This window comes from Monomorium pharaonis, chromosome 1 (assembly GCF_013373865.1).
Source record: "Monomorium pharaonis isolate MP-MQ-018 chromosome 1, ASM1337386v2, whole genome shotgun sequence".
In the NCBI taxonomy this organism is placed as follows: domain Eukaryota; kingdom Metazoa; phylum Arthropoda; class Insecta; order Hymenoptera; family Formicidae; genus Monomorium; species Monomorium pharaonis.
In genome coordinates, this window is record NC_050467.1 from 25,685,460 (window position 1) to 25,700,957 (window position 15,498).

The 15,498-nt window shown below is 29.2% G+C and overlaps 3 protein-coding genes across 19 annotated transcripts in view; 2 read left to right on the forward strand and 1 right to left on the reverse strand.

Annotated features, from left to right (window-relative positions):
* Nucleotides 1-9,763, forward strand: part of LOC105835512 (flavin-containing monooxygenase FMO GS-OX-like 2) — a 17,260-nt gene extending 7,497 nt beyond the window's left edge. For both annotated transcript variants that reach the window (XM_012678892.3, XM_012678890.2), the window contains exons 2-7: nucleotides 5,894-6,105; nucleotides 7,641-7,782; nucleotides 7,870-8,006; nucleotides 8,089-8,292; nucleotides 8,463-8,751; nucleotides 9,319-9,763. In XM_012678892.3, coding sequence (XP_012534346.1) covers nucleotides 5,894-6,105; nucleotides 7,641-7,782; nucleotides 7,870-8,006; nucleotides 8,089-8,292; nucleotides 8,463-8,751; nucleotides 9,319-9,618 — 1,284 coding nt within the window. In that variant the 3' untranslated portion in view covers nucleotides 9,619-9,763. The remainder of the gene's footprint in view (nucleotides 1-5,893; nucleotides 6,106-7,640; nucleotides 7,783-7,869; nucleotides 8,007-8,088; nucleotides 8,293-8,462; nucleotides 8,752-9,318) is intronic.
* LOC105835514 (trypsin) lies at nucleotides 9,713-14,910 on the reverse strand. Of its 2 annotated transcripts, none has more exons than XM_012678893.3 (6): nucleotides 12,927-14,035; nucleotides 12,770-12,855; nucleotides 11,132-11,220; nucleotides 10,810-11,062; nucleotides 10,048-10,212; nucleotides 9,713-9,949 (listed from the first exon to the last, which is right to left on the reverse strand). In XM_012678893.3, the coding sequence occupies exons 1-6, from the start codon at nucleotides 12,967-12,969 to the stop codon at nucleotides 9,794-9,796; spliced, it is 792 nt and encodes a 263-aa protein (XP_012534347.1). In that variant the 5' UTR covers nucleotides 12,970-14,035; the 3' UTR covers nucleotides 9,713-9,793. The 2 variants fall into 2 exon arrangements, with proteins under 2 accessions (XP_012534347.1, XP_012534349.1); XM_012678895.3 differs by having other exon boundaries at nucleotides 9,859-9,949; nucleotides 10,041-10,212; nucleotides 12,927-14,910.
* A 144-nt stretch (nucleotides 14,911-15,054) lies between these two features.
* LOC105835511 (glutamate-gated chloride channel) overlaps nucleotides 15,055-15,498 on the forward strand; it is a 56,794-nt gene continuing 56,350 nt past the window's right edge. For 5 of the 15 annotated variants that reach the window (XM_012678876.3, XM_012678880.3, XM_012678881.3 and 2 more), the window contains exon 1: nucleotides 15,067-15,213. The gene's annotated coding sequence lies outside the window, so the exon portion shown is untranslated. Of the gene's footprint in view, nucleotides 15,214-15,498 lie in introns of all 15 variants that reach the window. The other 10 variants (XM_012678882.3, XM_012678883.3, XM_012678884.3 and 7 more) reach the window with 5 other exon arrangements.

The window sequence follows — 15,498 nt, forward strand, 5'->3', positions numbered from 1 at the left end:
TTACGTTAAAATAATTAGATCTGTCGATATTCGATTAGCACTTGTCGTGTAGCCTTAGAAATTCAAGTTTTTCAAGCAAAATAATTGTTTAAAAAATGTTCTAATTAATTATATCACCGGAACTTTACAGAAACATATTGTACGCGTCCCGAACTATATGAGAATTACGTTCAAATAAATAGATCTGTCGATATTCGATTAGCACTTGTCGTGTAGCCTTAGAAATTCAAGTTTTTCAAGCAAAATAATTGTTTAAAAAATGTTTTAATTAATTATATCACCTGAACTTTATAGAAACATATTGTAAGCGTCCCGAACTATATGAGAATTACGTTCAAATAAATAGATCTGTCGATATTCAAATAGCACTTGACGTGTAGCCTTAGAAATTCAAGTTTTTCGGGCAAAATAATTGTTTAAAAAATGTTTTAATTAATTATATCACCTGAACCTTATAGAAACATATTGTACGCGTCCCGAACTATATGAGAATTACGTTAAAATACATAGATCTGTCGATATTCGATTAGCACTTGTCGTGTAGCCTCAAAAATTCAAGTTTTTTGGGCAAAATAATTGTTTAAAAAATGTTTTAATTAATTATATCACCTGAACTTTATAGAAACATATTGTAAGCGTCCCGAACTATATGAGAATTACGTTAAAATAAATAGATCTGTCGATATTCGATTAGCATTTGTCGTGTAGCCTCAAAAATTCAAGTTTTTCGGGCAAAATAATTGTTTAAAAAATGTTCTAATTAATTATATCACCGGAACTTTATAGAAACATATTGTACGCGTCCCGAAATATATGAGAATTACGTTAAAATAAATAGATCTGTCGATATTCAAATAGCACTTGACGTGTAGCCTTAGAAATTCAAGTTTTTCGGGCAAAATAATTGTTTAAAAAATGTTCTAATTAATTATATCACCTGAACTTTATAGAAACATATTGTACGCGTCCCGAACTATATGAGAATTACGTTCAAATAAATAGATCTGTCGATATTCGATTAGCACTTGTCGTGTAGCCTTAGAAATTCAAGATTTTCAAGCAAAATAATTGTTTACAAAATGTTCTAATTAATTATATCACCGGAACTTTACAGAAACATATTGTACGCGTCCCGAACTATATGAGAATTACGTTCAAATAAATAGATCTGTCGATATTTGATTAGCACTTGTCGTGTAGCCTTAGAAATTCAAGTTTTTTGGGCAAAATAATTGTTTAAAAAATGTTTTAATTAATTATATCACCTGAACTTTATAGAAACATATTGTAAGCGTCCCGAACTATATGAGAATTACGTTAAAATAATTAGATCTGTCGATATTCGATTAGCACTTGTCGTGTAGCCTCAAAAATTCAATTTTTTCAAGCATAATAATTGTTTAAAAAATGTTCTAATTAATTATATCACCGGAACTTTACAGAAACATATTGTACGCGTCCCGAACTATATGAGAATTACGTTCAAATAAATAGATCTGTCGATATTCAAATAGCACTTGACGTGTAGCCTTAGAAATTCAAGTTTTTCGGGCAAATAATTGTTTAAAAAATGTTTTAATTAATTATATCACCTGAACTTTATAGAAACATATTGTACGCGTCCCGAACTATATGAGAATTACGTTAAAATAATTAGATCTGTCGATATTCGATTAGCACTTGTCGTGTAGCCTCAAAAATTCAAGTTTTTTGGGCAAAATAATTGTTTAAAAAATGTTCTAATTAATTATATCACCGGAACTTTATAGAAACATATTGTACGCGTCCCGAACTATATGAGAATTACGTTAAAATAAATAGATCTGTCGATATTCAAATAGCACTTGACGTGTAGCCTTAGAAATTCAAGTTTTTCGGGCAAAATAATTGTTTAAAAAATGTTCTAATTAATTATATCACCTGAACTTTATAGAAACATATTGTACGCGTCCCGAACTATATGAGAATTACGTTAAAATAATTAGATCTGTCGATATTCGATTAGCACTTGTCGTGTAGCCATAAAAATTCAAGTTTTTCAAGCAAAATAATTGTTTAAAAAATGTTCTAATTAATTATATCACCTGAACTTTGTAGAAACATATTGTACGCGTCCCGAACTATATGAGATTTACGTCAAAATAAACAGATCTGTCGATATTCAATTAGCACTTTACGTCTAGCCCAAAAATTCAAGTTTTTCGGGCAAAATAAGTGTTTAAAAAATGTTCTAATTAATTATATCACCTGAACTTTATAGAAACATATTGTACGCGTCCCGAACTATATGAGAATTGCGTTCAAATAAATAGATCTGTCGATATTCGATTAGCACTTGACGTGTAGCCTTAGAAATTCAAGTTTTTCGGGAAAAATAATTGTTTAAAAAATGTTTTAATTAATTATAACACCTGAACTCTATAGAAACATATTGTACGCGTCCCAAACTATATGAGAATTACGTCAAAATAAACAGATCTGTCGATATTCAATTAGCACTTTACGTCTAGCCCAAAAATTCAAGTTTTTCTGGCAAAATAATTGTTTAAAAAATGTTTTAATTAATTATATTACCGGAACTCTTTAGAAACTTATTTTACGCGTCCGGAACGATATATGAATTGCGTTAAAATAAATAGAACTGTCGATATTTGAACAGCATCTCACCTTTAGCCTTCAAATGTCAAGTTTTTCGGCAAAATAATTGTTTAAAAAATGTTTTAATTAATTATATCACTGGAACTCTTTAGAAAATTATTGGACGCGTCCGGAACTATATGAAAACTGCGTTAAAATAAATAAATCTATTGACATTCAATTAGCACTTCACGTCCAGCCTTCAAAATTCAAGTTTTCCGGGCAAAATAATTTTTTAAAAAATGTTTTTATTAATTATAACACCATAATTTTTTTAAAAATTATTGTACGCGTCCGTATCTGTACGGGAACTGCATTAAAAAAAACAGAACTATCAATATTCAACCAGTATTTCATGTCTAGACCTATAAATATAAGTTTCCCATCTAGATAATTGTTGAAAAATACTTTTAAAATTTTTAAATTAATTAATTTTGTTTATCTGAGATGCCAGTTATACCAAATCCACGTGCGCAGACGTACACGCATATATACGTATGTTTTGTAACAAAAAATTATTTTTTCATTAATTTAATCATCAGAACTATTGATAGAACGTCTTTAAACCATAGAATTCTATAGATTTAGTCTTCTCTGTGGTCGTATATTCGAAATACGGTGAGATGCTATTATGTGATTTTGGAAGTTAACATCTCATTTATAAAATTTTAATTAAAATAGATAATTCAACGGAACTATTGTTGATACCTATCAAGAACTGTAGAACTATGCTGGATTCAAGTAATTCTGCAGTATTTTTATGAGATGCTAAATTTTGAGATGCTAACTTCACACACGTTTAATCGGCATCGCGGAAAAGCGACAACAATACTTCGAGAGATGCGAGTATCGATGCCATGCCCTTTTTTAGAAAGGATTCTTACTTCTCCTCCCCCCTTCTCTCTTTCTCTCTCTCTCTCTCTCTCTCTCTCTCTCTCTCTCTCTCTCTCTCTCTCTCTCTCTTCTTCTCGTATATTTTTTATTTGGCTCTTTTTTCTTTTTCCCTGATTTTTTGTAATTATTTCAATCAACTATCAAAAGTGACAGTTTGACAGCTGAAAATGACACGAAGTAGTTTGACAGCTGGAAATGACACGAAGTGAAGAAAGTCACAACGCACTTAACAACGAGATAGCGAGACAGCCAATCAGCATCTCGGAAAAGCGGCAACAATAAATTCGATTTGATTTAACATCTCCTTTTTTAGATAGGATTTAACCACAAATAACAAAGGAAAAGGATTACTTTTAATTTATTGATAAGTATAAGTATCAGTAATCGTAGGTTATATCATAAGTTTCTCAAATGGCATTGAGACTGATATGTAACTATTTGCATTAGATGCACCAATTTGATTAATTTTCAACTACTTCTATCGGGAAAAAACGCTCAATAGTTGAGCAGCATTACTAGATTTTTCACTGAATAACGCTGTTAATTTGTTGGTTCTAAAAGTAAGACCCAATCACATTCGATTGTTACTAAACTGTCAAATCTGCTGAATCTACATAAGAATTAGATATTACATCTGAGATAAAATTTTTGACTTTTTAATATTTTGACGATGTCTTAGAAATATTCTTAAAATAGCTTAATAATGCAATCAGATACTCTGACAGTTAGATATTTTAAAAATAACTTTGTGATATATTTTACTGTATGGGTTACTACTTAGATTATAATTAAATAATAATTTAATTTTTAATTTAAAGAAATAAAAACCTATAATTAATACATTTATAACTTTTTCCTGTATAAAATCTGCTAAAAATAAATTCTTAGAAATAAAAATAAAATTTACACGATTACATTTTCTTTTGCAAATTGTTTTACAAATAGTTTAAACAGTACATTATTGATAATATTACATCATTCACACATGTTTGTAAAACCTTACAACTGCTTTTTTTCTTTTTTATATTTCTCACACATAATTTTTAAACCTAAAATCGAGGTACAGCGTAAACTGTCAATAAGATTAATTAATTATAATATATAGAATAAAATAAAATAAAAAAGATCTATCTATTAAATTACTAACTTTAAATGAATAATTTGTTTTATTATTTTTAACATATGAGAAATAAGAATACATAATCTAATCTATATTTTTATTTTAGAATTTTCTATTTAAAATTCTATCATAGAACTTTTTCCTTAAAAAGTATAAGAAATGTCCTTAATAGAGATCTTTAGAATATCTTCCTATAGAGAATATTGGTTATTATAATTGGTTATTATTTATTATTTATATTCACCATTCCTCGTAACGTCTAGGATATCCCGCGAGAGTCAACGCAACGACTTTGTCTTTTAGTATTAGTTTTTAATTCCTTAGCTTTCAATATTAGTTTTTACCTTTCAATATTTTGAATCACTTATCAATTATCCATTGCTCTGACTACGTGGTCGAATCGTTCCTGTTCATTAGAGAATGAAAACCATAACAAAAAGAAGAAGAATGTCTGGGATATCTTTAGAGGATATCATAGAATAAGTTAGGATGTCCACAAGATGTTTAGTATGTCCTGTACAAAAAATTTTGGATTTCTTTAGGGATATTTTTGTACTTTTTGCATGCAAACCAATTATTCATTTAAAATCTCTATGGATATGAAATTAACAAAACATACAAATAATGCAGAAAATTATATTAATATTTCTATTAATCCTTACAATACACATCTATTTCTTTTCTATTGATTCATACACACTGGTCTAGGAAACCCCACTAACGGTTTTTGGTGTGCACATACGATAGTTCCATATACTGATAACATCGATACATTTCTTAAAAGATTTAAAACTTCATATTTTTTGAAATATGTTTGAACTAGAATGCGATTGGAACACAAAGTTTATTTATAAAAAAGGCTTCAAGCTATTTTCATAGATATTATAGACGATGAAAACATATTATAACTGAAATTTTTCCTGAAAATCCCTTAAATAATCCCTTTTCATTACAATTTATACAATTTATTTTTTTTGTTAAATCACAATAAAATAAATTAAATAAATTTTATTAAAAATTAATAAATTAATAATTAATAAATTAAATAATTATTAAGTTTTAATAAACTTTAATAAATTTTAATGATTTTAATGAATTTCAATGAAATGATCTCTCATTATTTTCATCAGGGATATAGTAAAGCAGGTATGGTTGAGGTACTGTGGACCTCAGTGTGTATTGTAAGAATTAATATTTTTATGTATTTTATAAATATAAATGTCTATGTGTGTAATAATATAGATGACGGATCAAGAAAAAAAAATTAAGGTATGCGTAATCGGTGCTGGCGCGGCTGGGTTATGTGCAGTTAGGCACTTGGCGACGAATACAGTATTCGAAATAACAGCTTACGAGCAAACAAATGATATAGGTGGTACATGGGTTTATAAGGAGCAAGTTGGCCTCGATGAAAATGGTATACCAATACATTCCAGCATGTATCAGAATCTAAGGTTTGACACTATTTGCTTTTATTATAACCCCAGTCAGTAAAATGTTGACAGATTGTCAGTAGAGAACTAGTAATATCAGAAAAAAAGAATATCAGAAAATGTTAACAGACTGAGCTTATCTGAGACAATATTCTGCTGACAGAATCTGTTGATATTTTATACCATTATAAAAAGACAGATTTACGCCAAGTTTGCTGCCAAAAGAACAATAGATTTCAAACAGACTTTGTATCTGACAATGTCAGCAAACTGCTGCTAAAAATGTGATAATTGTTACTAGTAATCTGATAACATTGGCAACAGAAATGCAGCAGGTTCTGCTGTTCTGTTCAATTTCTGTTGCCAATCTGCTACATTATAAAATGTCAGCAGGTTTTGACATTTCCAGCAGCAGTTTGTTGACATCGTCAGATATTACAAAATCTTTTTGAAATCTGTTGTCCTTCTGATATAAAGTTCTGGCAACATATTCGATGCATAAGCTATTTTTTTAGATTTAACTATCGGGGATGGTTACATATTTTTAAACATAAAAAATATGCTGCGCCCTGCCGGGGTATATTGACCGGCAGTCTATTGATATCGCTCTTTTCTTCATTTTGCATGATCTCAATTGACTGCGCCCTTCTTTGTCTTTTACTCAGAAATACAAGCATTTTTAGATAATTATATATACATATACAAGTGCGCGCGCGCGTGTGTGTATAGATGTTTGATAACGAGCATTTTATTAACTATTTTTTTAAGCATTAAACATTTGCTCTTATTGCCATACCAAAACAGATGCTAAAATAAAATAAAATTTCTTTGATAATATTATAAAAACGTATAACAAAATAATACAAATAAGTTTTGTTTTAACATTATATATATATATATATATATATATATATATATATATATTTGCAAAACTTTTTGAACACTCCTTATTTATTTTAAGAATTAGCTATGCTTTACCACGCGTTGCTGTGGCTCTCTATTCTTATGATACGTTTTTTTCAAATTTTCTTTGCTTTCGTTGTTTAACTTTCAAGAACCTTGCTTTACTGTTGCTCTTTTTAGTTTATTTTTGAATAAGCATTTATCTATCTTTAATAAATCTAATATTCATTTATTCACGTACTTCTAACTAAATTCAATATAACGTTGTGTCAAAATTACAAAAAAAATATCATTAAAAAAATATTGTTTAAAATTAAATTATGGCCATTATTTTTGAAACACACGATATTTTCAAAATCAAACCCCATAAGAACATTCCGGGTTACGAATGCAACGTTGTGTCAAAATTTCAAAGTAATCGGTGAAAAACTTACGGAGATCTTAGATGAGGAACAAACATTTACATTTTTATTTATATAGATAGATAAGGAATTTTGTACACTCTAAAAAATTATGGTGTTTAGATACCAATAGTAGATTTAACAACATTTAATGTTTATATAAACGCCAATATAATTATTATTAAATAAATATTATTATTTTTCAAAGTGTATATAATATTTGTAAGTTTAATATTTTTATTGTTCTTCTAGAACAAATTTACCCGCAAAAATTATGAATTTTCCGGATTATATTGCAATGGAAGGACGAGAACCGTGTTGCGTAAGCCATCAAGAAGTTTTAAAATATTTGAAAGATTACGCTCAACATTTTAATGTATATCAACATATTCATGTAATTTCATTATATTTTAGAATTAAAAATATGCGAGGAGACATTATAGTTTATTTAATAATTTATTTAGTAACTTCTGTTCTTTAGTTCAATACAAAAGTCGAGCATGTTCGATTTGTATCATCTGATTCCTGTGGTCAAGATAACTGGTCCGTGCAAGTGAGAAAATTAAAAACAGATGAAATAGAATTATGTTATTTTGACGCAGTTATGGTTTGTAACGGGTAAAAAAACTGCGTGTATTGCATTAAATGAAAAATTATCAAAACTTTATAGTACTGGAAATAATTTTCCAATCTTTTCTAGGCATTATTTCGAACCTTATGTACCAACTATAACTGGCATCGAAAGTTTTCCGGGTTTAATATTGCACAGCCACGCATATAGAAAACCAAATGAATTTTCCGGCAAAACTGTATTAATATTAGGTGCAGCATCATCTGGTATTGATATAGGGATCGATTTATCTGAACAAGCGGCTTACGTCTATTTAAGTCATAATCATGATAGGTGAGTGATTAATTCATTCACATACAATATAAATATTTATAAAAATTAACTGAGATTTGATTAAATCTTTAGACACAATACTAGCAAGAAACGAAATTGATTAAAAAATTTTTTTATTTTTACTTTATCTTTATTTATCTATAGATTAACATTACTTGTTTTATCTATAGATTAACAAGTTCTTTACCATCAAATATGATACAAGTCGCCGGTGTTGAAAGCATACATGGAACCAGATTTCATTTAAAGGATGGAACTATTATCGATGCTATTGACGTTTTTCTTTTTTGTACTGGTTACAAATATAATTTTCCCTTCTTAGACAAAAATTGTAGTATACAAGTTGACAACAATTACGTAACTCCACTTTATAAACATTTCATCAATATCGAGCATCCTTCAATGTGTATCATTGGTATACCTACTGTCGTCGTACCATTTCCTATGTTTCATATGCAGGTATTTTGCACTATCTAGTGTAATATATAATTCTATTAATTTAAGAATTGCTATTGCAATGTACGCATTATCCGTAAGCTAACAAAAAAGCTAACAAAAAAATACTTGTTTGCCACAAAATTTATACATACAAGGTAAATGTAATCAAAATATTTTTAAAACAACTCATTTTTGAAAAAATGCTTCAGATAAAAGTTTCGAAGTTGAATAAAATTTATTTTATCCTATAATTCCTTGGATAGCATGGAATATTCCAGTAATATTATAGTAACATTGTAATGTTAAGTCTACTTAATTATACTCTTACGTGCTTTGAATATCAAAAGGTTTAAAATAAATAAATTATTCTTTGATTAAGGACTGAATTTCATTTAAAATTACATTCTCTTTTCTTTTTATCAAATTTGACTTTTATAAATCCCTTTTTTCATTTTTGTTTTTAAATTATAATAGTTATTAATTTTTTTAAAATAAATTTAATTTAATTATAAATATAAATAATAAAAAATCTTATTAAATTATACGCAAATTTTTTTTAATGGCTCATGTTGAATTTTTATTTTTCAGGTGCAATTTTTCTTAGCTTTACTTCAAAACCAAATAAATTTACCTGCAAAACTTGTGATGCTAGAAGATTCAACTTTAAAAACTTTAAAGAAGAGACATGCACATAAACTAATGGATCATCAATGGGATTATAACGATTCATTGGCAGTTACTGGCGGATTTGATAGATTACCGTTATTTTATAAACTCGGTTACCAAATATGGTCAATTCAAAGATCCACGAATCTTTTACATTATAAAAATTCCAAATTTATTATTTCTGAAGATGGACAAAACGTCGAATTAGTTTTACCAGAGTAAAAGTCTACTATTAAATATCTTTCAGTATTCTAATAACTTAGTACTTTAAGTGTGAATTAAACATAAATTGATATATTCGTAAATACAAATTTAAGAGATACAATTATATTTTAGCAAGTTGTTTTAATACATGCATTGCATTTCATACATATGCATTTTATACATAATAACCTTCTTAAGTATCTATTCCGATTTTATGTTTAATCCAATGTCGAAGAATTATGGTATCTGTATACACACCAGGTGAATTTTGTTCAGCACAACCATCTCCCCATGAAGTTATACCGAGGAGAATATTTTCACTATTCACTATTGGTCCTCCAGAATCACCCTAGATATAAAATATCCATATAAAATATCAATAATTATATATAGTAAGTGTGAATAATAATAAGTGAATAATTATCATTAATTATGTTTACATCTTACTTGACAAGCGTCTATGCCTCCCTCTTGGAATCCATAACATGTCATCCTAGATGTTAATATATATCTGTTTGCATAATATGATTGACATATCCGTTTAGATATTTGTGGTACTATTGCGCATTGTACATTTTTCGATAAAACTGGCTTGACAAAATCGTGAAATTTCTATACAGGAAAAAAAATTAAATAAAAATATTTAAAATAAAGTAAAATTTAATTTCAGATATACATATATATGTTGAATTAACTGTCCGATTGTTTCAGGAACATTTTTGCATTCTTTCAATGTCTTAATGGCTTGTCTTAAAAATAAACATTTCAAAAATTAGTTTTATTTTAATTTTCATAACATAGATATTTCTATAGTCAATCCAATCATTATTGATAATTAAATAAATATTGTTGTGTAGTTAATTGAAAAATTTTATGAACAATTACAATGATATACATATACAAGAAAAAAAGGATAGTTTTAACATTGATTGAACTTTCTACGAGACAAAAACACAATAACAATAAATTGTGGATGATGGCAATTAACCTTCTATTATTCTGTGGCCCATATTCAGAACGCTCTTCTAAAGATGTTAGTACGCATTCTGTCTTTTATAATAAAAATAATAAAGATAAAACAATAGAAAAGCACGCTACATCTTTATAAGCGTGTTCTGGAGTTATATGTATCGAATTATTAGCGGTCTCAGTCATCTGGCAAATGAGCACCATTAAATAGTTATTTTATCAAAATATTTATTATATTACCATATAATATCCCCAACCGCAAACTATACCCCATTTTGTGTAAACATATTCATTTGATGCCAAATTAACCGCTTTCGTGTGATCATTATACGTGAATGCAGGTGTTACTTTAATAACCGCAATATCAAAGTCATTAATTTTGTTGTCATAATTTTCATGTATGAAAAAATTAGTTATGTTGTGAACGATACAATTCTTGTAAAGAATGGAAGAACCACTGCACAAGGTAATCTCTTCCAAAGGATATTCTGTGCTATAATATAAATTATCCATTTAGTAAAGACTAGCAAATTATTGCTTTTATATATGTTATTTCACTTACGCTTTTAAACAATGCGCTGCTGTCACAGCCCATCTTGTGTTTACTATAGTAGCACAACATACGTGTATATTATTTATTCTCAATGATAACTAAAAGAATAAAAATATTGATTTAGTACATAATTGTGCACGTAATTACTAAATCTCTAAAATTATAACTTTCAAGCAATTGTTACATATTTTAATGAATTATAAAACTTATTTTTAATTCTCAACATTATATTCATGGTTATTGTTTTTTCAAGTAAAATTTTATTTAATTAACAATTTTGTATGGTTTAGTTTTAGGATTTTCTAATAGAATTTTTAATTGTAAATAAAATCACTTAAAATCTTCTTTATTAATCATCGAAAGACAATAGATCAATTACATTATTACATTCAAATAGAATATTTTAAAAACGTATTTTTAGTTATTAAACGGATGCTGCAGAATAAATTAATATTTAGAAATTTTTCATTAATATTTAAAATTAAATATTTTAATAAAAAAATAGTTTTATTAGAAAACACATTTTTATTGTGAAAGTGAGATTACTGGTTGGTTGGTTAGTTGCACATATTTCGAATCATAAAATCGTAAATAAAAATAAAAACATAAATTTTAGATTTTATTATGTATTAATTGTAATAATTATAGTAATCATAATTACTCTTTATTCATAAATTTATAATTTATACTTTCTGCAAATTTTTGTATATTTATATCAATAAACGTTATTTATGATATATTATGTCTCTAATATTATTTTCCTCATAATTTTCAAATATACCTATAATTTCATTTGTTAAGCATGTCTTAACAAATCTTAAGTTTATTGAAATAACACGCATTTATCTTTGCCGTGATATTATTGTGATTTTTTGTTATAAGAAAATTATAATTTTTGCTACCTGTGCATCGAAAGTGGTCTTTTTCTCATGTGTCACTTCACACTCAAGAACTAACATTTCGATGCACAGATAACAAAAAATATCATATGCAACATGTGCAGATTGGCTATTGCCCACACGTGCAAACTTATTCGGCTCACGCCGCTCATGCATTTACGGGAAATTAGCCGACTCATCGCACTAGTTGCACAAGTATATATTTTGAAACCAAAAGTAAATTAAAATTTATGATTTTTTCTTTTTTAAGCGATATTTGGTTTTGTTTTTTAAGTTTCTTTTTTAAAGATATAATTTTTAGAACAGAATATTTTTTTTACATTTTTGCAAAACCCTCGTTTATATTTTTAAGCATAACTTTTAACGCTGTTATTAAAATGTCTTTATTTACAAATTTGAATTTTCTCTTTGTACAATTCTGTTTGAAAAAAATTAATTTCAAAATTTATAGAAAATCCAGTAATCAAGATATTATTACAGATATTACAGATAGATATTATATAACACAACATTGATTTAATGTTCCTTGCTTAATGATACATACACAGCAAAAAGAAGTTTCCAATACATCAAATTCATAATTATAGATTAGAGTGAATTTTCATAGATGTAGTTGAGAGTTTAAAATATTGTGTGTGGGTGCACGCGCGTATGTATGTATGTAGGTGTGTGTGTATTTTTATGTAAATATTTTAAATTTACATATTTTAATTTTAAACATTACAGATATATAAAATATTCTGCTTACCAAATAAGGAACTATATTAATATTAGTGTCTATTCCATGGATGATTCTTTGTTCTTCATTAGTCAAAAGTCCATAACGTAAATATCCTGTTAAATTTTACAACTTATGTTTATGAAATCTACAAAATAATGTTTATAAAATCTACAAAATAAATTACCTGTAAAACAAAGAAAAATTAATATGAAAAAATAAACATTCATGTTCACGGTGAAAACGGTACTAGCTTTAGACAGAGCATATAGCTAGTAGGAATACTAGACCTCTAGTTCTAACTCCGTGAGCTCCGAGGAGGGTGCGGGTATGCGGGGGGAACTTGTAGGCGCAGGGGGGTGTTGCGGCGGGGAGGAATGACGTCACCCGGGGTTCCGGAAAGAACCGCTTATCAGAAGTAAACTGATATCCCGCTTATCAGACATAAACTATTTCGGGGACTTTAAAAATCCGAAATGTTTATTAGCCATAACGGTAAATAAAATAAGTCGGTTTTAGATGCGAGGTGGCGCGCGTGTCACTACCTCTCTGTAAGATGTGGCGAGGGGAGATGACGCTGGTCCCGACGCAGAGAAGAACCGCGTAAACATGACCGCCTTTGAAAACCAATATCAATAGTCTCGATATCGTGGGTATGATATCACAAGGGAAGGGGTAATTTTTTGTAGGAAAAGCTGCTTATTAGATGTGATTATATAAGTCTTTATTTAAAGGTACCATTAAAAATTGGGGAACTATTAAAAATCTATTCTCGCGCGCTTCCGCTCTCTTCCATTGTAATATTATCCTCACGTTTACCCGTTGTACACCATGCTATTTACATTCTATCACTCTTTCTCTTTCTCTTGCACATACACCAGTCATATGTTTTTGCTTACACTCATTGCGGCATAATTCCTGCGTTCTTTTCTTTCTTTTTCTCTCTTGCAATCTTCCTTGCACCCTCTTTTACACACGCACACATGCAAACACACATACATGCAAAACACACGCACACATGCAAAACACACGCACACATGCAAAACACACGCACAGACACACACGCACCTAGTTATATGTTCTTACTCCCATCCATCGTGTACGTCGTACAGATAGAACCGACCTAGTATTCCTACTATAGCTAATTTATCAGCATAAATTATATCAAAGGACAAGTCATTTGCAACTAAAGTAATTGGTATTTTGTTTATCGCTATACAGTTATTAAAAATATAAAATTATATCAATATAGATAAGTTGTAAATATGTATTTTTCGTATCACTTTTCATCTGTAATCGCGCGCGCGCGCGCGCGCGCGCGCGTGTGTGTGTGTGTGTGTGTGTGTGTGTGAGAGAAATGTAAAATTAGTTCACTAGTAGGACTATTATGTAACAGTTACATAGTTTTTAGATAACCAAACGTGATGAACAAACTAACGCACTGCATGTTATTAATTGCTATACATTTACTGACATCAACATAAACACATTACGAATTTAGCAACATGACTACTTAGGTTTACTTCAACTTGATTACTTAGGTCCAGTTCCATAATTTAGTTTAACTGGAGTTTAATTAATCATGTTCTTAAGGAAATTTATTTTATATAAAACAAATTCGTCTATTGAACACGATTAGTTAAACTCCAGGTGAACTTGTGGAACTGGGCCTTATACGTACAATTAGTTATAAGGAAAATTAAAAAAAACAAGCGGCAATACTATAATAATATATTATAATATATTGTTTGCGATATAATAGTAACATGACAGCAACGGATGATTGATAGTAAATGGCACGTTACTATCGATTTGCCATTATTAAAAATAGAATTTATATGAATTTAACAGATCTAACAAACATAATGCTGTCTTACTTTATTCTGAGTTAGTCTAAATTAGTTGCTACAACAATTGTTTCGGCAATATAACTGCAACATTAAAATATTTGGCTATCTGGATTGTTGAGTGAGAAATTACTTATATCGTGGATGTTATGTTACTTAATTCACCAGGTTTTAATTCCTGAATATACTTAGAAATTGCAAAAGAATGTTTTAATGTTTTTCTTTTCATAATTAAAAAAGATGAAAAGAATAAAAAAAATATCTTTAAGATATCTTAAAAGTATAGCGTTTAACATTATTAGAATTTTTAGAACAAAACAGACCTGAAAATAAGAATTTTCCAAATCTGGCTCGGAAAATATCAGACGAACTTTAAAGCACACTGAGTGGGCGAAACCAATTGCTTTGCGAAATAATAGACGACGGGTGGTACTGCGGAATAGAATGGTCGCGACAGCGGCGGCACCTAGTAACGTCTAGTTCGAAGGAAGGCAGCGATGTAGCGGCACAACGCAACGAACGAAACTACCCTTCTGTCAGTCCAAAAGTCACCGCGTAAGCTTGCGGGTGGAACTCAACGTGTAAATCGTGGTACGGTGTCACCATCGCCGCTGTCATCGCATCATTGTACGTGCGTACGTGCGTGCGTGCGTGCGTGCGTGCGTATGTGCGTTTGTGTGTTTTGTGTGTGTGTGTGTTTTGTGTGTGTGTGTGTGTTTTATATACGAGCACGCGCGCATTTTTTTTATCTGCCTACTTACCTGTCTACCTACTTACCTACCTACCTACCAACCTACCTACCTACCTACCTATTTAACTACCTACCTATCTACCTACCTACCTATCTACGTACGTACCTACCTACCTACCTACCTACCTACCTACCTACCTACCTACCTACCTACCTACCTA

Bases quoted from the DNA above. Each gene is read 5' to 3' on its own strand.
- LOC105835514 (XM_012678893.3), bottom strand. From the start codon at position 12,969: ATGAATGTTTATTTTTTCATATTAATTTTTCTTTGTTTTACAG. The intron at 11,221-12,769 runs GTAAGCAGAATA...TTATTCTTTTAG, and splicing joins TTAATATAGTTCCTTATTTG to TTATCATTGAGAATAAATAA. The intron at 9,950-10,047 runs GTAAGATGTAAA...TTTTATATCTAG, and splicing joins GAGGCATAGACGCTTGTCAA to GGTGATTCTGGAGGACCAAT.